At 39.1% G+C, this 27,085-nt stretch overlaps 1 protein-coding gene across 3 annotated transcripts in view; it reads left to right on the top strand.

The window, feature by feature from the left end:
- RFTN1 (raftlin, lipid raft linker 1) overlaps positions 1-27,085 on the top strand; it is a 96,003-nt gene that overhangs the window by 55,988 nt on the left and 12,930 nt on the right. For all 3 annotated transcript variants that reach the window (XM_054647513.2, XM_077176490.1, XM_077176493.1), the window contains 3 exons: positions 8,362-8,785; positions 13,018-13,221; positions 21,630-21,745. In XM_054647513.2, the coding sequence (XP_054503488.2) occupies positions 8,362-8,785; positions 13,018-13,221; positions 21,630-21,745 (744 nt within the window). The remainder of the gene's footprint in view (positions 1-8,361; positions 8,786-13,017; positions 13,222-21,629; positions 21,746-27,085) is intronic.

The raw sequence follows: 27,085 nt of genomic DNA, 5'->3' as shown, positions 1-27,085 counted from the left end.
TGAGGTTCATATAGCTGTTCCAACATTTGTCATTTCTTGTCTCTTTCATTACTTATTCTTCATGTCTTAATCTTTAAATTTAGATTTATTTTTTGGAAGGAACAAAGAGATGCAGCTCATGGGTTCTTAGGAACACTGGTGTGTTGGTGGATTTCTTGACTCAGATGCTGCAGTCTTACAGGGCTCTCTTGTGTGAAGTCTGTGTTTGCTTTGTTGGTACCAGGGGCCCTTAGATGGTTATTGTAATCCTAAGCATTATTCTTTATTTTACACATGTTTTAGCTGGTCTGTTCAGAAGTTTACTGCAGGGTGTACAGTCAGAGCAGGTGGCAGTAAAAGAGAAAAGGGGAAAAAATTGAGTCTTTAATACTGCTCAGAGGTTTGTTATTCAAATAAATAAGCAATTCAGATTTATCTTTGTGGCTAAAAATGACCCTTCTAGAGTCTAGTTTATTACCTAGGATTATTTACCTAGATGTGACTTCAATCTCATCTAAAATAATTTCTGTCCTTAAAACAAACCCAAAAAATCCCACCACAAAACCTTCACTCTCCAGGGTATTTGCAAGAGAACAATACAATATTATTTCTTTAGTGCATTGTAATGAAAACCATTGCTGAGCACTTAGCTGACAGCTTTGTTTTCTGCATGTTTTCAGTGCAAACAGAGCCCCTATTTTTTTTTAAAGTATTTGGATGTTAGCTGTAGATATGGTCATGAAGTGGAACTTGAAACTCAACATCAATAGTTCAGCTGTTTGTAATCTGCTGTGATAATATTTATTAAAGTGCATTTTGTTAACATTTTCTTAGTGTATATATAACAAGAGATGGTAAAAAATAGCATATACTCTATTTTAAACAGCCTGGTGTGAAGGGAAACATCTGTTCCTGCTTAAGCTTCTTTCAACTTGTGTTCTTTTGACTAAGCCCTGTAAGAATGGTGTTGATATATATCTTCCATGGACATTGCAAAACTATTTTCAGGACTCTCCCAGGAGCCTGGTAGTGCTTTTATAATCCTTTGCCCCCATCAGCTTTTAAGTCATCCCCTTGCCCAAGATAAAAATAGATTATAAAGTATGTAGTTGATATTTTTAATGATCCTACTTCTGTCTGGTGGGAAAAAAAAAAACTTTTAAAATAACAATAATATGATAATGTTTTATACTGTGCTAAAATAAATTACCAGCAAATTGTTCAAATTGTAATTTTGGCTATGAGTAACAGATGGCTTGATGAAACAATGTGATTTTAAAGAAACACTCTTCAGTTGATATAAAAATAAAAGTAGTATTCCCTGCAAAGTAAATGTAAAGCCTGTAAGTTTGAGATTGAATTCCTACTTTTAAAAATACCACTGAACCTTTTTTTTTGGTTTGTTTTCACTGCCTAGAACAGAGACGGACTAAAATCACTCACATTGAATCACATTATTTCCAGTTACTCAAATGGATTTTAGCTACAACAATCAACTACACACATCTGTAAATCTATATTTTTCCCTTGCTTATGTTCACCAGTTAGTGTAGGAGTTACTCACTAAAGATTCCTGCACAGAACATGGTCTGCATTTTGAAAATGCCAGGTCTCTGTAGCAAGAGCTTGGGACAGAATTTCTACAGACTTATTTTTCAAGTGAATATCAAATATTTAGATTGAGTGAGCATAGCTGGCTGCTCTCTAGCAGTTATTCCCAAGTCTAAAACAAATTGTGGGGAATAAATCCTAAATTATATGAATAATTTCAAGACTTTTTTTCCGAGTTAGGGGAAGGGTGGGAGTGTGCAGGTATATAATATATATATTATGTGGCTTTTGGACAAATACCACACTCACTGAATCTTTGTAGCATGTGGCCAGCAATGTTCACTCTTTGCCTTCAGTGAAGGAACAGGTGCTAAAAGGTGAGGATTGAGAAGAATCAACACATCCAGGGGCACAGAGGATGAGACTGGTTTCCAGACCTGTCATCTAATGAAATATGCTGAAAGGAGCAAGTGTACTTGCTCTGTGCTGCACTGCATGTGTAGCATGGTTCTATTGTTCTGTATTGTTCTCAGGAGTGAATACCATGCGAGCCAGGGAGGAATTCCAAGCTGTTAATCTCACCCCTTTCTTGGCTTGAGTAGCAGATGTGTAGTTTGCTGTAGTTTAGTATCTCCTGCAGCACTGCCTTAAGATCCCACCTTCTGTTTCTTTCAGCACAGCAGTAAGTTGCAGTGGCTCCTCGCTTCAGTAGGTTTCTTCTCCCTGTGCTGTTTGTGGCCTTCAGTTCCCTTCTGCAGAGGCTGCTACCAAGGAACATGTTGTAAAACTGCAAAGCTTGCTTTCTTGTCCAGTGCCTTGTTCTCTATCTTGTTCTAGTTCTTGTGCCTCTGCCACAATTGCAGTGAGATCTTAAAATGGCAGATCAATGGTTTGGGATTATGGCAGCATTTTCCAAGGCATCCCTCCAGTATTTTATCCCTCATGGCCTATTTTGATGTAATTGACTGTGAAAATACTTGATAATTTGAAAACTTGAATGTAGACTGGGATTTCACTCTCTAAAAGCTACATTTATATTTGCTTCTATGTGTATGAATGTGAACTCAAATACAAAATTTGGTGAATGTGTAAACTGGAAAAGGTTAAAAATGCATGGGAAATACAGGCTTAAACAAAGGAGCATTCTAGTCAGAAAGGTTGCATGGTTTGGAAATCTGCAAGCAGTGAAACAGACCAGAGTAATAGGGTAGAAAAACTATGAGCAATTGATGCTTTGCTTAGCATTTGATTAGCATAATTTTTTTTTGTAATGTGTTATTAGAGATGCAAAAGTACCAAAGTTTCAAAAGTTTTGAGTCATATAGAAAGAACTAAATCCTCCTTTAAAACTAAGCTTAGTTGGTTTTAAAAGAAGCAGTAAACTCTTGATGACTGTTCCTGTCTTCTAAGGAAGGAGCATGTGAGACCTACGGAAAATGTAAGGGGCAGACTAAAAGCCTGTCTTAATTTTAAACATCTGTTTCCATAAATGAGCAAACTAGAAGGGGGATGTGCAGTGTTTATGATGAAACATGTTCTACTAAATACTAATGAAGGAGGACAGATTTGGAAGACTGTAGTCTTGAGCATACTTTTCCAGTTCCATCTCCTGGCACACAGTACATAGCATTCTCCTCAAACCACAAGATCGTGGTTTTTTGTATGAAGATCTGTGCAGCTGTCTGTTTCCAGAGGAGATTTGCTTGAATTCTAAGATGAAGGTAGAGAAATGCATTGATCTGGTTTCTGGTGCACATTATGACACCTAATGCCTTTAACATTGTTCTTTTAGAAACAGAAGCTAAATAAATAGACAGACAAGACATTTCTTTTACTGACTAAGACAGTTCATAATTGGTTTAAGTAGACAGCTCTGAGCAAAATTAACCAGCTATTGTTTCCTAGGCCATATGTTTGGCCATCAGTAGGATTAAGTAGCAGCCTTTCCCAAAGTTCACAGCAGAGCTAACTAAATGAATCTGACCATCAGAAAGTCAGTTCCTTGCTCCTGGAAAATGACCTTTCTCTAAGAGCATTTTTGATATGCGTGTTCTTCATAAATTGTTTCTGGATGTGTTCTTCATAAATTGTTTCTGGATTTCCACAAAATTCTTTCAGTACCTTGTTATATAATGAACCATCTAGCAAACCTACTAATGAAATGTTCACTGCCTAAACCTTGAAGGTGTTTTTTCCAGGTCTTTAGAAAGTGTAAGCCTTGAGACCATTTAGGACTGCTGTAAACTCAAGTGCCTTGATGACATTAGTAAAACTGCTTTTTCTCTAGACACAGCTCAAAAATGTCTCGCTCCTGGCCTTAAAGAGTTAAGAGAAATTCCTAACACTTACTAAATAATTTGTTTAAAATTATTGTCTGGGAGAGATCCTCATTATTAAATTGCTGTGTGTTGTTTCACATTTGTATTGATTTTGGTGGAATACTACTCTGAGCTCACTGGAAGTGTTTGATTTTCTGTGTGCTGTCCCACAGGGGTGTTATCAGCATCTCCTTGTAAGCAATTGCTGAAGCTGACAAAAGTGTATGATTCTGTTCAGCATGGGATCTATATCCTTGAGTTTCCATATTTATAAGAGTACCATCATGCTCACTGTCAATAGGAGATTATTATGGAGCTGACAATGGAGCAAGAAACACAGAATCATAATCACTTTATGGGCTGTACAATGGACTTGCCAAGTGTTTTTATTCAGAATAGATTTGAAAAGAGAACCTGTATGTGACTGTTCAAAATGAGCTTTTGAACACGGATTCTCACATGACTGTGAGAGCTACAGAGTAAAACAGGTACTTTCCAGAAAAGAGGATTTCATCATTCAGACGTGCTGTTGCCAGGTGTGGTTTTACAGATCTTTAATTTAGACTGTCAGCCATTTTCTAATTAGGATAGGGAGCCTTCAAGAGAACCAGAAATATTTAAAAAGATGGGACATAAATTGCTACATCAACGTAATATTTAGTGACATTGCTTTGTGCTGCTGATGGCTCCTTTTCTTCCAAATGCAGTATAAAAATAGAGGTCAGGCAGTTCTGAAATAAACAATAACACTTCCCAAATGCTAAGAATGTTAACACAAGTGCCCCAGCTAAAATTCAATTAAGGTAGTGACATCAGGGTTGGACACGGTGCTTGTTCCTATTCCTTCTAAAGTTCGTGGGAAATTTGATATTTATTTCTCAGACAGCGAAGGCTAAATCTGTCATTTTTTTCCCCTTGGGGAAAATGCCAGGTTTCTAATCAAGCAAATTATAGGGATGACATTAAATTGTTAAACTGCCTTGGCCCTCTGTACACATGAAATTTCACCCGTTCTTTAAGCAGATTCTATTTTTAAACGGCCATAAATCCAATTTGTTGCAAGCCAGTTGCAAATGAATTTGGATGTACCCACTTGGGGGTTTATCCAGATTGAAATAAATGAGTTAAGTTCTGCTTCTGTGGTTGAACAATAACGTCTTTTGTGATGGAGATCTGGTCTTGTGTTTGTGGTTAATATCATCCAAGCAGCACTTTATGAGGCAATGAAAATGTTTCTGTTCCCATCTGGGGAAAGAAGCAAAGAATTATTTTTTAAAAAATTTTGTTGGAATTTCCCTTTTCAAAATTTCCCAAGATGTAAAGGGCAAAAGTATATTGTATATTCGAGGTATAAAAATTGTCATAAAATAGTTGAAGTTTGTATTGATCTCCTAGCATAAGGGCATTCTAAATTTAGATTTTTATCTGATCTGAAAAGTGGTAGAGATGTAGTTGTTTTTATGTTTTTTCCTTTCATTTAGTCATACAATGCAGTGTAACAGACCTTTGTTAGTGCTCTACACTGGTGCATAAAGACAAGTAATTATGTTATTTATCTGATCTGGAATATGTCTTGGGTGACCCTGTCCAACTAGCATCACGCTCTTCCCATTCACTTCAGCTTTACCCCTTCTTTCTCTCATTCTTTGCCTTCTTTCTGATTCCCAGCACTGCATCTGCTGAGATATTTTCCCAGAAGGCTGTGACAGACATAACTGTCTGTGTGCTCCAGCACAGGATGCTGCAAGGGGGCCCAAAACCTGCAGGTGGCTTAGAGAAACAGTCCTTCTGTCCTGTGTTAACTCCTGGGCACAACCTCTCCAGTTACTGAGGTCTGGGTTAGGTTTTGTGGGGTTCTTTTGTTTGTTTGTTTGGTCAGTTGGATTAGTTTTTTTTTTTTTTTTTTTGTTTGGTTTTTGTTTTTTTTTTTTTTTTTTTAAGTTCATATATTCAATCTTTGAAATACAGGAAACAGAAAATGTGATTCTACTGGATAGCATGATTCAGTCTGGATGTGAGGGCAACTAAAATTTCTTAATATTTAAGCCCTCAGTAGGATTCTGAAAGACAAATTGCCTGTGTAGTTTGAATGTGTTCAGCCTTTACACTTTCTGATGAAAGCTAGCTTCTTCGTGGTTTTGTGAGAAATTGAAAGGAGAGACTGTGTCTGCTGATACATCACTTTCCTGTTCTGCAGTTTGCATCACACTTTTGATGTAGCATTTCCTGCTACATTTGCTTTCTTGAGAATAATGAGATGCTTGGTTCTGCCATATGTCGTTGGGAAATTTTGAACGATATGTTTAAATAAGATTTTGTGTTCTGTATTGTACAGTATTACAGTATTAACAGTAATTAATTACAGTATTAACTTTGTTGGGAAAGGGCCTTGAAGATAGAAAATCTTTTTTCCAACTTCCCTGCTAAGCTGTTTGGCCAGTACAGGTAAGACTGCAACTTGGTTTTCAGTTCCTCACGTTTCTGTTTTGAGAACAAGAGCCTCAAAAGAAACACCTCAGCTTCAGGTGCTCCTTAGAACAATCACAATTTTTTTGCATAAGCTGAGACTGTAAAACATTGCTACAGTATCTGTGAAAGCTGTTCTTTCTCCTCCCTGTCACAGCGTGGGAGTCTGATGTAGATTGACAAGCAGACTTTTGACCAGGAGCAGTAATATTACCACATATGTCCTGTCCTTAAACTCTCTAACAGTTGCATACTAGTTAGATTTCTATAATTAGCTGCCCTGCAACCTACTAAACAAATGTAGTGTTGTGTCTGTACATGAGTAATAAGAGATGAAATGAATGTGTAACTCTATCACTAACTATATAAAAAAGTATTAATCAAGTTACAATGGAGAGTCTGGACCATTGAGCACATTATAAATGCATCTGTCACTGATACTCAGTTAAACCGTCCTAAGCAAAGTAAAAGCTAACTTTCTTTGTAGACAGATACCCTTTTGGCCAGCATACTGCTAATGGTATTTCTATTGTCCTGTTTAGAAATGAGCTTTACTTAAGTCAGCATCCCATGTTTCCCAGGCTAAACACCTGTGAAGACCATTGCCTTGTTTCCTGGAGGCCTCTGTTTAAATTCCTGTGATCATGAAATGAGGAGTTAATTTAACATGGAAAATGTAATAGTGGTTTGAAAGAGGAAGTTCTTGTTGATTAGGCATCATCTGCAGGTTTGTGTGTTTGGAGCAGCAGCATGTTACCAGGAAGTAAATGATTCATTTAAAAAAAAAGCAACACAAAAAAAAACCCCCACCCCCCCCCCCCCCAAAAAAAAAAAAAAAACCCAACCCAAAAAAACCAAACAAAAAACCAAACCAAAAAAAGCATGTAGAGGAGATGCAGAGCTGAGCTTCCTCTTAAATTTGAAAAAGATACAAAATTCTTTCTTTTCACTTGCTACTGAAAAAAGTCCCATTGAACTGTTTTTCCTAAGTTCATGCTAACTTGAGCATAGGCAAAGAATTTAGACACTTTAACTCTTTGGAATTGTGTTATGCAGACAAAGTGAAATTATTTCTCCATTCTCCAGGCATTTATTTCTGAAATATTTATATGTATTTAGACTTTACATTATGTGAAGAGTATACATTAAATGGAAGCCTTTTCATTTTGGTGAATGATTTTGATAAATGAAGCAGTAGACACTCATATGTTTTCACAGAAATCTGTCTCGCACTTGCACTTCTCCTGGGTTTGAGGAGTGTGAGGCTGATGACTCCATAGTGCAGAATCTGCCTGAAAGAGATTTCTATTTCTGCTTCATCGCAAACCTTTGTTAGCAAATGCTGCCTTTATCTAATTGTCATTTCTACTAGCCCAATGCTTTTTTTTTCCTTAGGATCTTTTGTGATCTTATTCCTTAATTTTCCTCCTTTACCTGAAGTTTAAAGGATTAATGATAGTGCCTTTTAGTTTCCTTTTTTTTCTTCCTAGCTCATGTCACAATGCCTTTTTCTATTCTGAGTTCTGTATCTTCCCCAAAGTGCTGTATTAAAATAGCTTTGCTTTTATGCGCTCATTATGTGAAAGTTTGCCATTTGTGTCTCAATCCAAAATAGGACAAACAACAACTGTTGTTATAGAATTAATAAGCTTTTCCTTGCATAAATGTCATAATCACATACCTAATACAGTAGAAGATATAATAATAAGTCTCTGATTTCTTATGATCAACACAAAAATATTTTTGTAAGAAATACTACTTCTAGTATTTTATTATAAATTAGATTTTTCTCTTGAAGAGAAATATGTGGGCATTTTCTCTTCTTTCCTCCCCCCTCCCTTCACATTATATCAGATGGTTTGGGCAACTTTTCATCCTGCTTCTTTAGAATGTACCTTTTTATATAAATGCAACATGACAATTTCTAGTGCTAGTGGACAAAAGTAGCAAAATGACATGCTGGTTGCCTTAAAGGGTGTTATTTTCTGTGTTTCTATTTAGCTAAGACAGCTTGACAGTTAAAAATCTAATCTTCTTCAACTTGTAGATTCAAGATGCTGCAAGTCAAGGCTTGAAATTTGTTGGAATTATACCTCAGTACCATTCCCAAAAGAACTGCCTTGTCAGCGCCTCCCTGACACCTGCCAGTAACAACTCTGTGCAATCAAGAGATAATAAAAATGTTTCAAATCACCCCGAGGATCATGCTTCACCGGATGGCGAGAAAATAGACAGCACTGATGGATGCAGTGCTCCAACTCAGAGTGAGCAGAGTGCTGACCAGTGTGCCACATCCAGAGAGGGCTGTCGAGGTGAAGGACAGGCTACAGAAGAGCTGAATTCCAAGTCTGTGAAGGGAAGTGAAGAACAGTCTCAGCATGAGAACCTGAGTGTGAGAGAAGCAGCAGACAAGACGAATGGACTTGCAGAGAATGAAACGCCAGCACGATGTTTAAAACCACTTACTGGCAGTAAGTACTGCAGTGACCTCTTGTACATAAAAGCCAAGTTAAAATTGCCTCAATTACGTTCCCAGCTCCTTTGGGGGATGGGGATGCAGGGGGGACATTGCCACTGAGGTAGTGAAGAAAAGATGCCCCAAATGAGCCACTTAACCTGATTTCAGCATGGTTACTCAGTTCACAACAACTGAGCAGGAGTCAGATGGCAAAGGAAGAGATGATATAAGTGGGTGCACCTTTGTTGTGGTCCATATGTATGCCTGAGTGTGAAGACTTATTTTTGTCTGCTGTTCAGCTGAATTGGTTCATTTCTGTATTTGTTGCCATACCCTGAGAGCTATTGATCTTTGTCTCCTTTTTGTGTGTTTGAATAAAAAGCCCTGTTAATCTGCCTGACAAGCTTTTGCAGCCATAGAAGGAATAATTCACAAAGACTTATCACAGTTAGCCCCTTTGTAGAAGGTGAACAGATAGCTGGAATTAAACCACCTCAGGAGCAGCATGAATATATGTGATCTGGCCTCTAAAGTCTCCTAGTATCCTACAGTCAGTGTGGGGGTCAGTGCTCCAGTCAGAATTGTAATAACTGGAAAACAGCAGTTATTTTTGTTAATCTTTGCTAATTCATAATAAAATTTTTGTAATGGGGCTCATAACAATTTGGCTTCCAATTACTTTTTTTTTTCTTTTAGGATTTTACCCATATACTAGTTTTATTTCTTTCATTTCTTTGACAAAATTTTCCTCAGGTGGGCTTTCCACTTTTTAAATGTCATTTTATGCCATCAAAGACCACAAGTCTCAGCTGAGATCTAAAGTACCCTCCTTAAGGTGTTTGTTGCTCAAAGGTTACTTTCCATAGCAAGAACTGTAGTTCAAAATAGGATGTAGACCAGAGCAATTTAGAAAACTAAAAGGAAAAATATTCTTGCTCCTTTTCTAGTTTAAGCCTCAAAATACATTTCTTTTCTGTGTTTGTTAAAATCCAAGAAAACCATGTTTACACTCATTTCTCTCATTTCTCTTACTGCTTTCCTTAATTTCTTTACAGGCTACAAATCCATGCAGGGGGGATGTGGGTGGAATTTCTAAAGCTGGGTCTGTCCTTGACTTTAATTTATCCCTATTCTCTAAGACTTTTCATAGATTCCGTCAAACAATCCTATCCCTTTGGGAATTTCCTATATAGGACCCAGAATGACTTCGCATTGTACTCCCTGGATTATTGTCTGGTTTCCGTTGCAGTTTGGTGTAGTTAGCTTTTGGATCCAATTTGGATCACACTCTAGTAACCTTCCAGCATAATTTCTTCAGTTTTTGTTGGGCAAGGGGGCACCCAGATAGGGTCAAAGGTTACCTGTTGTTTGAGCAATCCCTTCTCTTCTACAGCCTTAGAGGTGGGTTGTCCCAACACTATAATTTTACGCATTAAACCTCTCTTAGTTTTATAGTTAACATTTTATTAGTTATCTGCAAGTCTAGCCAGATCAGTTCTCTCTTTTTTATATGCTATCTTTGAGAGAGTTAACTTAGCAAGTTTAATCATCTCTTTGATGCTATTCCTCTCCTTACTGAGCACTGAAATTCTTCTGCTACAAGTAATCACGTTCTTAATATTTCAGCATAATGTGAAGCTGATCACCAGCTGATCAGTCTTCCCAACTTTTGTCTGTAACACCCCAAGATTGCTACTGATTTGCCAGAAAATAGGGTTTATTTTAAAAAAGTATTTAGCTTCCTCAGGTATCTTTTTTTGAGTGCTTTTTAGCTTTATTTTTCATGCTTTTTTAAAATTGCTGTTGTACAAATACTTTCCAAGACAGAAGGTCTGAGAAGGCAGTTTTATGTGATAGCTCATCTAAAGTAGAATTTTTCCAAATCCTGTACAACACTGCTGATTTCTTTATTACTCTTGAATGAATTTTTGTTATTACAGCACTCCCTTTTCCTCCCATGGAAAATGTATTTCAGTTTTTTGGCACCAGTTCTCCATCCTTCCTTGGGAGTGTGAAGATTGAAAGCATCAGGTGATTGTTTTTTTTCCCTATGTATTGCATGGGAAGTTACCATTCTTGAACTGCTTCTCCCCTACATAAAACTTCAGTAAAAAAAAATTCCTTACTATTTGTGGGATCTCTAATATGTTCTTTATGTTAGGCTTTATACTATTCAAGTGTTATTTTTATGCTTCTTCAGTTGATTCCTGAATGTTTTGTAGTGCTCATTCACTTCCCCTGTTTTTAAAAGGCTTTTCAACACAATGTTGAATAATATTTGCCTGATAACAAGGCACAGATATTCCAATAGTATGTCCAAAAGTGCTGTGTTACTTAGAACCAAACTGAGGGATGTCTTTGGCCGTGCTTGAGGATTTGGGGTCACTGGTGAAAACTGTTCTCAGTAGTGATTTGGGTTAGACAACACCCTAGACCAGGTTGTCCAGGGGTGGGGCAGTCACAACTTCCCTAAGCAGTCTGTTCCAGGGCCTCACCACCCTTACCATGAAGAATTTCTCCCTAATATCTAATTTAACCCTGCCCTCTTTCAATCTGTAGCCATCACCCCATGTCCTATCACTACATGCCTGGTACAAAGTCTCTCTTCAGCTCTCTTGTAGGCTCCCTTCAGGTACTGGAATGTTGCTCTGAGGTCTTTCCAGACTGACCAGCCCAAATTTTCTCAGCCTTTCCTCATAGGAAAGGTGCCTCATTCCTCTAATCATCTTCATGGCTTCCTCTGGACCCATTGCAAATGTTCTTCCTGTGCTGGGAGCCCAGAGCTGGATGCAGTGCTCCAGGTGGGGTCTCACCAGAGCAGGGCAGAGCAGAGGGGCAGAATCCCCTCCCTGGCCCTGCTGGCTGCTCTGCTCTGGACACAGCCCAGGGTAGGGTTGGATCTCAGGGCTGTGAACACACATTGCTGGGTCATGTCCAGCTGCTCATATCAGTGTCTCAGTATGCACCAGAAAGATCTCCTTTTCAACAAAAGACTCTTCTGGGGGTCAAAATCAGAATGGTGAGAGAAGCATTCTGTGTGTGCTTTTCTGAGGTATCATAATTTCATTTTCTATTTCATTCTAAACAAGTGATGAACAGCAAGAGGATTCACATTAATGTTTATTCCTTTCTACTCTATTTAAAATATAGTTCATGTCTGAGATCTTTAGGTCTCTTTTCATGTTGGTTATGAGCTTGCCTGTTTCTGAGCATCTCCCTTCTGATACCTTTTTCAATTTACACACTGCTTCTTGCTCAGTGATGTTTGTTAGAGAGCAATCTTAGCATTTCTCTTGACATCTCTTTCTTTACTTTTGTTGAGGTTAGAACCTAATAGCTTGGAAACAAAAGGAGCTTATTGAATGAAGGGATTTCATGTCATGCCTTTACCTTTCATATTAATACATTTGGGGAGAATTTTTGGCATTTAGAAGTTAATAGAAATTCTACCATTTATTTCCATGTCCATTAATAAGTAAAATGATAATGTCCAAAATTTTTGTTGGTTATTTTAATTATGGTTATACCATTCTGAGAGGGATTTCTGCTTTTAAAGTTAATTCCAGTTTAGGGCTGTGAAAGCTCAGCTTTGCTGTCAGCAATGACTTTTTTTTCCTGTAAAAAACTGCTCCTAAAATATACTGGAGGAGACATGGAAAAGAGTCTAGAAGATGTGCTAATTTTTAAGACCCTTCACAATTCCATTTTTAAAATTCATTTGCTGTTGTGTTAATGTCTCACCTTGGCTCAGATCCAGAGTAAATCAACAAAGCAGCTACCAGAGTCTCAACATGAATGATTCATTGCATTTTCTTGAGATGAGACTGCCATTGGCTTTTTCCATGCTTTTGTGTTATCAAAACTGAGTTATTTAATACTTTAATGGCTGTGATCTACAGAATGCAGTTCCTTCTAAATTTGCAGTAAGATTTCATGTTTGAGCTGATGATTCCTATGGAGGAATGTTGCATCAGTATTCAGGTATTACTGTCTTTAAATGTTTTATTGTCAACAGTGAATCCATTGTGAGTAAGAAATACTGTAAAAGCAAGCAAAATACTGTATTGGGTCTTGAGAAAGTCCTGCTGGACTGCAGAAGTGTGTTGAGGAGATAACCACATCCCAAAGAATTTTTTGCTGTTGCACAATGTAATTAGGCAAGGACAAACAGTGAGTTCTGTATTGTTTTGGGTGAAATTTTATGATATGGTTGTTGCATTATTCCATTTTTTTACTCTTTGGTAGAAGCAGAGATCTTCGCTCTCTACAACAAGCCCCAAACTCCACAAAAATGCAGCCAGTATTACACAGTGACCATCCCTATGAGGATCTCCAGGAATGGGCAGACTGTCAACAGCTTAGAAGCAAACTGGCTGGAGCACATGACAGATCACTTCAGGAAAGGAGGCTCACTGGTCAATGCCATCTTCAGCCTTGGAATGGTAAATGGTATGGAAATTACAGAAAGCATTACGCTGTGATTATTTTCCTTTCTCCTCTAATGGAGGTCATTATCTTTGAAGAGAAGTTATTTGGGAGCTGCTTTAATGTAGACTTGGGGTAGATTTGTATTAGATCAACCTCTTTGTGAAATGGAATGAAAGTACAGAAAATATTTTGGCATTTGAATAAGGAAAACAGATTATGTATTGTATTTTTATAAACATACTGGAGATGATTTTGTAATTGCAGAAATATACAGAGTTAATAAACAGTACCAAGTAAAAAGAATTAAACTAATAAGATTGCAAAACAGATGACCTAAATAGAAGGGTGACTTTGCTGTCCAGCCAGACACTGCATCTGGCTCTGATTGCAGGCCAGTACAACTTGAGTTTTATCTGGCCAACAAGAAATCAGTTAATTCCAGTTCTCACAGAGACCCTTTCCACCTGGATGGCACACTGTTTTACAAAATTGTCTTCTGTGTTTGTTTCATCTTACCTGTGAGTGATGGGTAAAGGTCTGTTTTAATTTAAGGAGATTAAAAATCCTAGCTTTTTGCATGTTGTGGAAGAGTGGCAGTGGGTCCAGCATAGTACTGTAGCCAGTCTGTACCACACTCATGGCCATCATGGCTTTGAAGGCAAGCCTGTTGTACAGAGAAAAACTTGGGTGCATAGATCCAAGAGACGTAACCAAGAAGCCATGAGAGCAATTCAAGGGAAGTACTTGGACATAAAAATGTTGATGTTGCAGCTGGATTAATTTTATTGGAAAATTATGTGACTGGTATACTTCATGGTTAAAGTGCTTATGGCTGAATCATTCGCCTAATTTTGGTTTGTTTTGCATTTTTCAAAAGGACTGTGGTAACCCAGAGATTGCACATTCCTACCAAGATTAGTTGGTTAGTACATCAAAATTATAGGGGAGCTGCTTCCAGAGCATCTTCTTACTGTTGGTCTGAATTCCAGAACCCAGGATAAAAAACAGGAATATGACTCAGTTCTGGTAAAAGTCAATCAGGAAATTAACAGGCAATCCTAATTTTTCATTTTACAAACAAATAGCAAAAAAGGGAAGGTCTAAAGTTCAGCTGGTGGAATGCTTCCACACAGCTTCCTGGAAAGCCTTGTAATTGCTAGTTAACTTGCTTAAAAACAAATGGTCATTTACTTTATGTATATAAATTGCACAGAGGCAAAGCTAATTGGCTCTATCAGGCTCAGTTATCAGACTCAGTGGGTTTTTTTAATAAAATCTGCTTGTCAGTTCACTCTAAAATGTTTTAAACACAGCATTTTTCTGTTATTTAAACTTTTAGAGTTCATTTACATAGCAGAGCCCTGTGGGAGGTTCATATACTTGCATACCAGAGTGAGGAGTGCTGGATAACTGCCTGTGGACATAGATAAAGTAGGCTTGAATACTGGCAATAAAGTTTCAATGCAGACAGGACAACAAATTGTGTAAAAGTGGACAGATTCAGGATTAAATTAGATTAGTGATTGAAGAAGAACGATTAATGAACATTTTTATTAGCATTTCAGGGTTACAGGAGGAACAATTTTTGAAATCAAAAAGCTAAACAAGGTTTCTGAAGGTGTATTATGCTGTTAGTAGAACATTTACTAAGACTATCTCTAAGTTGCTACTAATTGCAGTTAAATGTTTTATCATTTAAATCCTAAGTTTTTTCTATGCTGCAGAGAAATGGAACAGCTTTGTCGCTCATATGCCAGTCTGTATGAAACAACACAGGGTAGGCACAAGAGGAGAAGTAGGGGTCTGAGGGCTTCTCAGCTCCTCACTTTTTTTCTAAACTTCTGTGGCAGCCTGTCCAGTTCTTCATATCTAGTTTTATTCACTGATTAATCCTCTTCCAAATTAAGGTAGTATCAGAATACTTTCTTTAGTTTGCTATATCACATTTCTTTGTTCTGGGGGCTGATTTTCTTTTTGGCTTAAAGTATGAATTCATTATTTTGCTTATTAGACTTAAAAGCAGGGTTATTATCTTCTTCTTTTCCCCCTTGTCCTTGGAATACCCAATGAAGTGAAGATTTCCAGATTGTCAGTAGTCATAAATCTGTTTCTTCCTTCTGCTAACAGTTTAATAATGAGTCTTCTTTAAAGGAGTTTTAAAGTTCACGGGTAACAATTGTTTCTTTTTGCTTATTGTACCAGATAATTATAAACAGAAAAATAACACAATTGCTGATCACAATATATAAACCATGCAGTGTTACACCATATATTAAATGTATTCAGATTTTGCTGGTAAGTTGGAAACAGTAGCCTGCTTGGTCCTTGAATGTTCTCATGTCGCAGATAATAGTTATTTATTTAAATTTGAACCTCAGTTACTTGCTAGTGTTTTTCATCCAGCTCTTGTAATTGATAATTCTGCCTGTAGTCCCTGGTGTAAACTGATCCTGCCTAGTGATCTAGAGTGACCATAGGAATTCACCCTTGCCCTCTTCTAGTGAGAATGGAGTCTGTAGCAGCAAGCTACAGATTAATACTAAATGGAAAGGAAGTAACAGGTGGGTCTTCTTCTTTCCTGTAACAGCAAGTCTCCAATCAGCGCTGTGAGAAGGCAGGAAGAGTCTCAAACCTCTTTAAGGTTATATTTTGATGTCTTAACAGAGTAATCACAAGCCTGTTCATCTGAAGTTGTTTTGAACTGCAGCTCTTTAAGTGCCTAGCATTTTTGTATTTGTTGTACCATTCTGTCTGTGAATTTTCCTTTCAAACCTAGAAAAAGGCAGCCAAAAAAAAACCAGCCAGAAAACACTGACAGTACTTAAACACAAAGCAAATGAAACAAAATGTGGCTTTCTTGGAAGAAGAAAGTAGTCAGGTTTTTAAGAGGGTCCGATTGATTGTCTCTGTCATCTGTCTCCGACGGAGATGAGCCGCCGATGCTTTGACCGATTATTGTCACCTTAGCCACAGAAGTACTGGGATTTTTATCATCCATATGGAATTATTTTCTTTGTGTGTGCTGAAGGTGAAAAGATTCAGAAGGGGGGAGGAATGCAAATAGGAAGCAAAGGCAGACATTCAGGTCACGTGCCCCATAAAGCCACAGAGAGCTAGTTTTCCTCATTGAGAGCAACAGCAGCCTAAAGGTTAGTTTGCCTCGATAAGGAGAATTTGTAGTTCAAAGACAACAGGAGGAAAATTGTCGCCTGCCAAGACAGCTGTCATGGTAAAGTAAGTAATCTTTTCCCATATACCTCCTGTAAATCAGAAGCAAGAACATCAGAATACATTTTTGTCAATCGAGCTACATCAAATATTTATACAACCCAGTGAAAATAGCTTTTTGTGCACAGTAGGAAACCTTAATAAAAGATGCAGTGGTAATGGAACATTTTCAGAGGAAGGACATTGATTGTAACCTCTACTTTTGTAGCCTTTTCTTTAAGAAAGAGTGAAAAGATTGGGAAATTCAAGAGTAGAAATTGGGAAGTGATACTACAAACAGCAAAGTCAAAATGTTTTGTTTTATTGGCATTTCTTACTGCACTATTGCAAATGGATGAATATTTGGAATTTCTGACAAATTCTAACTTAGGCTATGTTCCAGGAGCTGAATCTTGAAACAGGAGATTAACAAAGGAGACTACAACTACATCAGAATCAGGAAATATTTTATATAGCAAGCAGTGAAAACTGGAAAGACCAGCTTACCATCTAAACCTTTAGATGAGTGATCTTTGTAGGCAGGTTAGGTAACATCCAGCTGAATAAATGTATCTGTAAAGTCTGCCCTGCAGGAATCTGTGTATGAGTTGTCACCCTAAAGTGCCAATGTAATCAATGGAAATCTAGGCTTGGACTGATCTAGTCAGTAGGATTTGTGTTGTGATCAAACTCATCCTACATGAGGATATGCAAAAAAGATCAGGTACATCCAGATAAGACTGAGATACTTGGTGCTTCCTTTGCCTTAGTCTTCACAGACATGGGCAAAGGTTGCACCTATCTGTAAAAAAAAGGCCAAAAGGACAAACTAGGGACCCTACAGGATGATCAGCCTCAGTTTGTTTCTGGCTGGATCACTGAGTAGGTCCTCTGGGAACTTGTAGACACATGACAGTGATTTGGGACATTCAGCAGGGATTTAACAAGAGTAGAACATACTTGAAAATGATTGTCCTCTGTCATAAAATAACAATTTGTGGGTGAAGAGAAAGCAGTAGATGTCATTTTGGGTGAATTCATCAAGGAAGTTTGGCAGTGGCTCCCATGATATTTTTGTATCCAAGCTCGAACCATGCAGCCTAGGTGGGTAAAAATCTGGTTACATGGCTAGACTCAGAGGATCGTGGTTAATAGGTCACAGTTTACCTGGAGTAAAAAGTGGAGTACCACAGAGATCTCTCCTGGGGCTTGTTGTGTTTAACAATTTTATCAGTGATGCACAGGAGGCAATGAGGCTTGCTTTTGTCAAAATTGTGGATGATCCCATACTCAGGAGACAGCTGATGTGCCTCAGAACTGGACTGCTGTCCAGAGGAACCTGGGCAGGCTGGAAAAACATGACAGCAGGAGTTGTTTGAAATTCCATTAGGACAAATGTCCTGCCTCTGGGAAGGGAGAAGCCTTTTCACTAATCCAAGCTGGGGGCAGCTTGGCTAGGTAGCATCTCTGTTGAAAGGTCCAGGGGAATTTTAGTGGGCAGCAAGCTGAAGATGAACCAGCACTTGAGAAAGTTAGTTCAGCCTGGAGAAAGGACAGCTTTGGGGGACCTACCAGTGCCTGGCAGTGCCTATGAGAAGACAATCAAAAAGGTGGATCCAGCCCCTTGATTGTGGTGTGTGGTAAGAGGATTGGAAAAAAATATACATAAATTGAAATAAGGGAGGTCCCTTTTGGCTATGAAAAACCACTTTCTCATCATGAAAACAGTCACTCTCTGGAAAAGACTGCCCAGAAAGTTGTGCCGTCTCCATTCTTGGGGATTTTGAAGATGCAGCTGGATAAAGCCATGAGCAGTATGGTCTGCAGTTGTATTGAACCTGCTTTGAGCATGTGGTTGGACTGGAGACCTCCTGGAGGTCTCTATCCAGCTGAATTATTCTATGATTCTATGAAACTGTTGGATCAGGTGCATTTCATCTAGTGGACCAGCTCTAGAACATGTGACTGTCAGCTTAAGTTGCTCTTAGATCTAGAGCCCTGTGTGATAAAGGTACTGCAGACTCAGTGCATTTGGCTGTTTCTTTGCCCTTCCACACCTCTGTGTAAGAGATGCCCTGAAATTCCTGCTGATCCTGACAGCATAGGATTTTAAGGTTGTAAGTGCCTTTTCTTCAAAACATGACCCTGCTGGCTTTCTCTCTGCTGCATTCTCCTCTCCATTATTCTCAGCATCCCAAATGCAAAGGAATTAATGATCCAATTATTCTTTCCTGTGCCTCCCTTTTTCTCTGGAAGTGTAGTACATGACCTGTAAAAGGTAAAAGGTGTGAGATGTGAGAATTGGCAGGTGTGCATTCGTGACATGAATGTTTAAAAGACTGTGGCACAACTGGTAGAGAGAGGAGGTTGGATCTGCTTGGGAGGGAAATCTCAGTGATTGTCATCAACCAGTTTCTGTAGAGTTTTTCACCAGCATCACTCTGTTGAACAGACACTGTTCTTTGCATTTACAGCTGTCTTTCCATCATCATTTTCCCCTTCCAGTTTTCTCATTTTCCATGGGTTTCTTTACTAGCAAAAAACCCCATTAAAAATCAGTGGATTGTATGATTGATGGATGTAGCCTTCAGAAGCAGTCACTGTACTTCCAACAAGGAAGCAAAATCTTACAATCATTTAGGCTGGAAAGGACCTTGAGGATCAGGAGTTGGACCATAAACTCAGCACTGCCAAGTGAAGTTTCTGCTGCCTGTAGGGTCTCCCAAGCTCAGCTATTGTTTTCTAAAACATTGCATATGTGCCATCCTACTCACATATGTGGAAGCTGTGAATTGCATGAGTGGAATGTTCAGCAGAGTGAAACATAAAGGATGATTTACGAGTGAGTGCAAACACACGCCTGCTGATTGTGTTGTGATCGCTTATTAATTAGCTGGCAAACACGGGGCGGAGGAGAGCTCAAGCTGCAGTTGTGCCAACAGTGTGACACTGAATTTCATTAAGGGAATTCACAATACAGGAGCAGTGCACTGGTGCTGTATAAAGCTGCCCTGACGAGATCCGAATGTCTGTGTCTAGTAGGGATCTGCTTTCAGTCTTAGGTGCTCTCCTGTCATCCCTGCTTTGGAAAATTAAAGGACTGTTTGTACATTAGCATCCTGAAATAGATTTGGATATGGGTTTGGGTGTTGGAATGTGATATTTCACAGAAATTGAGTTAGTTCCCCCTTTGTAGTGTCAGGTCTAACAAAGTGCTGCTTTTGAATGAAATCCAGTAATTAAATTTGGACCCTTTGATATGTGGCAAGCGTGCTGTCCCTGTGTTTTCAAACCTGTAACCCAGCTACTTAGTGATCTGGCCTGTTATTTCACAACAAAAATGTCTGTTCTTCTCACTTGGGTGAGAGATCTGTCTGGATGACAGGAGTTACTGCTTTGTAGTCCAGCTCATCCACCTTGGAGCAATGTGTAATCCTGGCTTGCTGTAGTGCTGAGGAGTCTTCAGATCTCTTTATTTTAAATAGAGTTGCAGGAGACCTGCCTGTGAAAACAGTGTGAAAGTAGACAGAGTATTTTTCTTTCAGTCTCCCAATAGAATCTCAAGGATAATCCCTAGTAAGTGGTTTACAGCTTTTTTCCTTCACAAGTGAACAAAAAAAAAAAAAAACCTTTTAGTTTAGCGACAAGTATTTGCATCTCCTGACTTGCAACTTAATGACTTGACAGTAACAGCAGCAAAAGAGGATAAGGGACTGTGCAAACAGAAACAGAGAGGTTGTGCATTGACACCTGCAGCAGCAGTCTTGCTGCAGTGTGTGTGTGTAGACATAAGCCTCCAGATGTAGGAGTCTGGTCTGTTGTGGGCTTTGCCTGCAACAAATTTGTTATTTCCAGATAATAAATTGAATTTAGATCATATAATGACATTGGAAGATGTTGACTGAGATTGTGTCTGCAAGAGGTAAGAAGCCTCTTAATCCTCCTCCCTGCTTCCTTTGTGAAAATTGTTTTTGAGTTTGATATATGTTTTCTCTTGGAGGCAGCAATTCCTTCCTGCTGGCATTTCTTGACCTTGTAACATCCAGCAGGAAAGCAGGATGACCCTGATGAAACACCTAAGCAGGCTTATCCAGAAAACTCCCCTGTCAGTTCAAGAATCTGTCAGTTTGGCATGTGTGACTGCATTTCAAAAACATGTATTATACCAGTTTCAAAGAATATAGTGTTGCTAGAAATGTAAGGAAACTATCATGCAAAATACAACATTTGGGGAGGGGATAAGCAAGGTCTTTATAATCAGTCATACAGGGTAGATATATTGTTCATATTAGAAAGGCTGAAAAAGACGCTTTTTGACAATGTGAGAAGAGTTTTCTCTGTTTGTAAAGAGCACAGTCCTGCTTATTTACAGTTTCCCTAAAGATAATTCTGTTGTTCCATCAATCAGCTTATTTCAACAAAGAAAGATAAGGTTGGGTTTTTTTTTTTCAGTTGTTCTGTTTCTGTTCTGTCACGGAGCTGACAAAACCTAAGTTCTGGTGTATGGGAGTGATTGCTGGTTATGGAGTGTGTGGCTGAGTTAAAGGAGAAAGTGCTGCTCAAGTAACTTTAAGAGGATGTGTTGTCTGAAAAAAGGCTGAACGTGTAGGGAATGCAAATGAGAACAGAGAGGCACTAAACCAGATGGTCAAAATGCCTTCATAAATTGATTAAATAGTTATGAATGTATCTTTTCTTTCACACTATTCAGATATGCCAGATCATCCTTAGTCCGTGTAGATCGCTGTATCTGCAGTGGCTGATCCATATGAAGGGTTCTGTCTTGTGTGAATGAATATGTATAGTCACAAGAATTGATATCATAAATATCATAAAAGTAAATCAGTATACCTTCAAAACCCCTTGAAAATAACACGTTGACGTAATAAATGGTCTTTAGTGTGTTTACACCTTCAAGTAGGTGAGCAGTACTGCTGAACTGAGGACTGAATCACTTTTGCCTGTTCAGAATGGGAGAGCTATGGTTTCTGATGGCAAAGGAATAACAGACTGGACAGCAATGTGTGCCATTAGGGAGTAGGATTGCTCTTAAAACTGCTAGAGATACAAGTCTCATTCATTTAATAGAGCTAGAGTATCAGAGAGTGTCTATGAACTTCATAGTAACATCCTTGGAAGAATATGTTGTTAATAAATTCAGATGCCTCACTACACATGGAGTGTCTTCTATAAAGCTTACAGGAAACCCTGTGTTTTCACAGATTCTTTACATGGGACAACGGATGGAGTGTTTCTCTTCGAAGATTTTGCTGTGGAAGACAGTAAAACCACACAGGGCTATGATGCAATTGTGGTAGAGCAGTGGACTGTCTTGAAGGTATGTGTACAGTCTTTCTTCTTTGTCTTTTTTTTGTAAATCAAAGCACTCCAAGACTCTGAGACAGACTCTCATGTACTGACCTGTGCTGCAGCAGTACCAGCCAGGCAGCCAAAGTGAAGGGATGCGATGTTAACAGTAATGCCTGTTCACCACACTCTGGGTTTGTACAACACACTTCTATCTCACCCTTGTGTTTTTTTGGAGGGTAGGAAATGCAAATGACATTGAGCAATGAAAGTCAGGGCTATCTGTCTCAAAATTACAGATGTCTGCTGGATTAACTGCACAGAGGATCTCCATTGGTTGTCAGGGCAACATGATCACACAAGTCATTATAGCATCGCAGTTCTAAAGAAGGCAGCCCTTTAGGTAGGCAGGCTTAGCTGCAGCAGGAAGGCACGGAGAACTGCCTTGCCTCTGTATGCCCTCCTTCATATGCTGAAAAAACTGCATATTCTGGGTAGGCCCCTCTAGACAAACCACAACTTGGCCTTCTGCAGATCCAGGTGCCCACACAGATCAGTAGAAGCACTGCTTAGGCCAGATTGGTCAGTACCAGTCTTCCACAGCAAATTTTATACACACAATACTTCTGTGTTTGAAAAGCTGGGCTTAAAATTTTAAGTGACTTGAAACAAAAAGAACATGGGAGGTTGGGGGAAGAAGTAGCTACATAACTTTTAGGAGGTTTTTTTTGGTTCTGTCTGATGTTTGCTAGAAATAGATGCTGTGTATCTGTAAAGGCAATACCTGATCATTTCACTTGGAATGAATTGTAAAGGGTGTAAAATCCTTAGACAGATAATCCCTCATTTTGGCACACACATACCAGAAGAACAGATTAAGGGTAAATGGGACAGATGCTAGAGTAAGTGTGTAAAATTCCAGGAGACTAAGATTAAGAGCTTTGTTAGTAGATGATGGTTTTCTAGTGCAGCAAGAAATGGCCAAATAGTAACGGCTGCAAACAACTTGCAGAGTTGCAGAGTTAACAAGCTGTGTTAATAGCAGCTTTTCTTGTTGGTGATCTGTGTCTGAAAAATGATTCCTTTATTGCATTAAAATGCTATTCCATTTATGACAGACTTGACTGTAAATTCTTGTTCATTTTTAGGGTCAAATTTCATTGTTGCCACTCAGGAACGAGGTTTTGGGGTAGTAACAGATGGTTTCATGAGTGCATTAGGTCAGGACTGATCAAGAAGGCAAATGTTAAGAAGCATTAATGTTAACCATGTGTTTAAAACTGTTAGGAAATGAATAGAGGTTGAAACAGCAAGTATATACTACTTCCTACTACTGTGTAAGCTGTGTTTGACAGCACCTTATTTCAGAAGGCTGTGTTTGCTCAGTAATTGTTCAGAGAAGAGAGTGGGCATGGTCAGTGATACAGACAGCTTCCATATTAGGAAGACTTTACATGTGTGTCCTTCAGCCTGGAAAAGAGAAGAGTAGAGTAGGGTAGAGAGGTCCTAAAACATGGGAAAGGGGTGAATAGGGATTATTTGCCATCTCTTCCAGTGTAAGAACTAAATGCCAAATGGTGCTAGTCAGAGCCAGGTGCAAAGTAAACAAAAGAGAGAGATTTCAGATAATTATTTATGCAGCAGATCTGTGGAACTCCTTTATGGACAAGGTTGTGAGTCCAGGAAGTTTAGAGGATCTTGTGTTCATACAACCATTTTAATTCAGATCAGGAGTGCCTTTTTGAAGTGAACCCACTGATCCATCCTTAATATGCCTCACTTCACCTCACAGAATGGTCCCACAGTGCACAAACTGGATTTCTTTTGGTAGAAACAAAACCAGACATGCTAAGTACACAAAATATTTGGGGCATGCTTGACTTAATACATATTACTTTTCCTTAACCATCACTTAAAACCATGTTGGAAATAGCTTTCTGAGTTATAAATGGATTCCTGGCCAGAGCCAGTTTGGCTCTCAAACAACCAATCCAAGGTTCTCCATCTGAACAGGATATCATAACAAAGTTAGGCATAATGTGTGGGCACCAGACAGCTTCTGTGAGGCTACATGACAAGGATAATGGGGATCCTGTGTTGGCAGAGTGCTGACCAGAACACCAGGACTCAGCAGAAGAGTATTTTGTAGCAGCACCCTTTGAAGTGTTAGAGGCCTTAGGTGTGGAGTATCATTTGCTTTCAATTCTAGCAATTCCATGCTGGAGAGCACAGCTGGTCAACAGATTAAGGATTGAACCTCCCAATGCCATCTGGTGTGTCAGGAGATGCTGTACTGCTGCACACCATGTCTTTGTGAGGGCTAATGCCGAGAATCTCCTGTTCCAAACATAATATTTGGGATGTGCAATTTCAGAAACTGACTGATAGCGTATACAGAGCTTGATCAGATTATTCTCTGCTGTAATTAAAAATTTGGATACTGGCTTTCCCTGGCAGTTTTGCTCTTCTGAAATCAAGTGTGGCTGTTCTGTGGGCATTATGAAAATGTTCCCCACCAAGCTGAAAGAGGAAGAATAGGGGGAAGAAAAACCTTTCTGAAGGAAGAACGTTCAGGCATTAGGGAAGTCTTGCAAAGGTCTTACCTATTTGGAGAAAGAGCAGAGTTGGCCACTTTGGTTTTCTCCTCCTGCATTTTTACTAACTGCCAGAATATATCTTGCCTCATGCTTTCTGAGACATAATAGGTGTAGGTAGGTAAAGTCATGGAATCAGTGGAAGGACTGGAAGCTGGCATCTGTAGGCACGTGCACAGTGTCGTACCCAGAAGACCAAGTGTTAAACCTTGTTGGAATTTGCCTTTATTTACCATCAACATGGAATAATGCAGTGGCAGAGGAAGGGACTGTAAAATGGGGAAGGAGACAGAGTTCAGTGATGACAGAAGATGTCCAAGAGCCAGTAAAGGCTTCTTTCTGTTACGAGTTTTACAAAGTATAGTTGTTACAGACATAGTTATGGAGCAGGGGAATGACTCATTATGTAGAAGATTGGGGGTTTTTTGGTGTACATTCAGCTCTCATCTACATTAACATTTTCTATTTGTTATTTCCATTTCTGTCAAGGCAGTGGTAGAAGCCCTGATAGGTAGCACGACATAAATGAATATAATGGATCTTTATTTTAAATTTATGTCAGATTTGGTTATCTGGATGAGCTTTGGAGTTACTCAGATGTGGTCTAAACTGAATGTAAATTTATTGTGCTGTACTAATTAAGAAGAAGAAGAAACAAACAAAAGAATCCCAGCCACAGCAGAAGAAAGCTTTTTTAGAAAGGGCATCGATACATGTAGCATATATCGATGCCCTTTGGAAAGAAAACCTCTCTAAATGAAAAGGTAAAGGGTTGCTGTTTAACCATTAACACAAAAGAGAGGGGTTGGCACACCTCTTAGCAGGGAAAGTGCTGCCTTTTTAATTGCTAAGGCTAATAGAGAAAACAAGCTGAACAGTGTGATGCACTCAGTGTGTGTGTAAAATGTCAGTTTGTAGAGGATGTAAAGCTCGCAGCTGTCACAGTATGTGGTCCCGCCAAGCAGCAGACAGGATGTAATAGCTCTGAGTAATTTAACTCTTTCTTCTCAAAAGTAGAGCTGTGCTATCCTCTGCAAATGACCACAGGACTTGTTATGACAAAATACTGCACTCATCCTTATCACTTTAACTCTAAAAATGTCAGGACGTATTATTTCCACTGCAGTCTCTGAGATCTGGCCCTAAAACTTATTTGATGGTTTTAATTCTGCTTGTGTAGGCAAATGTGGGTAGACAGTTCTGATTAATCAGAGCCTGCATGATTTCCATCTCCCCAACTCTAAATCTGTCACCTTCCCTTACCCAAGACAAAATAGCTAATACTGTCTTTAAAATAGAATGCTAAAACATTTATTTTAGATTGCTGCATTGTTCTGCCTCTGAAGCTGTGTTCATTTTGAAAATATTGTCCTTAATTTACACGTATTTTCTCATTGAAAATCTTGAGCTGCTGATTCATCATTTTGTATTTGCTGCTACACCATACCTTTGGTGTACTGACATGAATTAAAATCTCAAATATATTGTGGTGTTGCCATTTCCCTGGCAGACTTGAATGGGGTCAGTCTCCATTGTAGACATGGTAAACCTTTTAAAGTGCGACATAACAAAAGATTTAAAAAATTATCTCTGCTGAGCCTAGGTTGCAAGTTGCCTTAATGTAAGCCTTGAAACAAATTCTCTGGAAATAAGGATTTGATTTGTCTGTAAATCTGATTTAGGTCATATGTCAGTTAAGCCATGTTCTGCTGTCTCTGGCCACGAGAGAAAGGCATGACCAGGTCAGCCAAGGAGCTGATGGCAATGGGCATGAAAAGCCCAGGGGAGTCATGTGTGTGACCCTCTTTACCACTCAAAGGACAGATGTGCTGCTTGGGCAGAAGATTTCAGCAGTGTCTGTAGCTGAATTCTTGTTGCTTTTTAAGAAGAGCTGAACAAAATCCTTTAGGAGCCTCTTATCTTCCAATAATTTGTTTTTATTAATTCTTGTTTCTTTCCTTTATATAACGAATGAAAGCCATTTATGATTAATGTAGTAACAGAATTTAACAATATGAACTTGGAGCGTCCCTGATAATTTCTTGTGGATCTGGTAGCATTGAACATCTAACAAGGTGAATGCTTCTTCCATGTGAGTAAGGGCACTTGAAGTAAAGAAACTGAAAATTCAGCACAGTATGGATTAAAAAATCCTTCCCAGCTGTCATGGTTTTCTAAGAATTGGTTCTCTGCTCACCCATAAACCTTCAAGAGAAAAACGAGCATCCTAGATCTAAACTTCCCACTTAAGAACAAGCTGAGAAGAAGTATTTCGGTCCTCTTTTATACTTGCTCTAAAACCATGCAGGGCACATGTTTCTTTTGCTCAGCAGCTGACTCCAGCCAGCAGCAGTGCCCTGGGTGGTGCATCTGTGTGAGCATGTTGAGGGGTGTGAGCGTGGCTGCAGGGACCCCAGAGGCCACACACAGAGCCACCCGTGGGCGAGGGGCAGCGCAGCGCTCGCCTTCCTGCTGTGGGAGCCACTGGCAGTGGAGGGTCCAGGCTTCAGCTGCAGTGCTTGCATGGAAATAGATCATTACTTGCATAACTGGGGAGTGCTGCACAAAGCCTTCTGGTGAAAGCCACATGTTGTTTGGGAATAAATTATAACCAAAGGGGATTGTGTCAGGGAGGCTGCCTGGGGATGATTAAGCTGCGTGTGTAGGGCACGCTGGAGTGTGTAAGTTCTCAGGTAGTGGTTTTCTGTGTTGTATTTTCCCCCCAGAGAATTGATGGATAAGCAGTAAAATCAATGTTCACCTTAAGGTACACTTCA

This window comes from Agelaius phoeniceus, chromosome 1 (genome assembly GCF_051311805.1).
Source record: "Agelaius phoeniceus isolate bAgePho1 chromosome 1, bAgePho1.hap1, whole genome shotgun sequence".
Lineage (NCBI taxonomy): Eukaryota > Metazoa > Chordata > Aves > Passeriformes > Icteridae > Agelaius > Agelaius phoeniceus.
The sequence above is the reverse complement of the archived record's forward strand: the minus strand, read 5'-3'. Positions and strand labels throughout refer to the sequence as shown.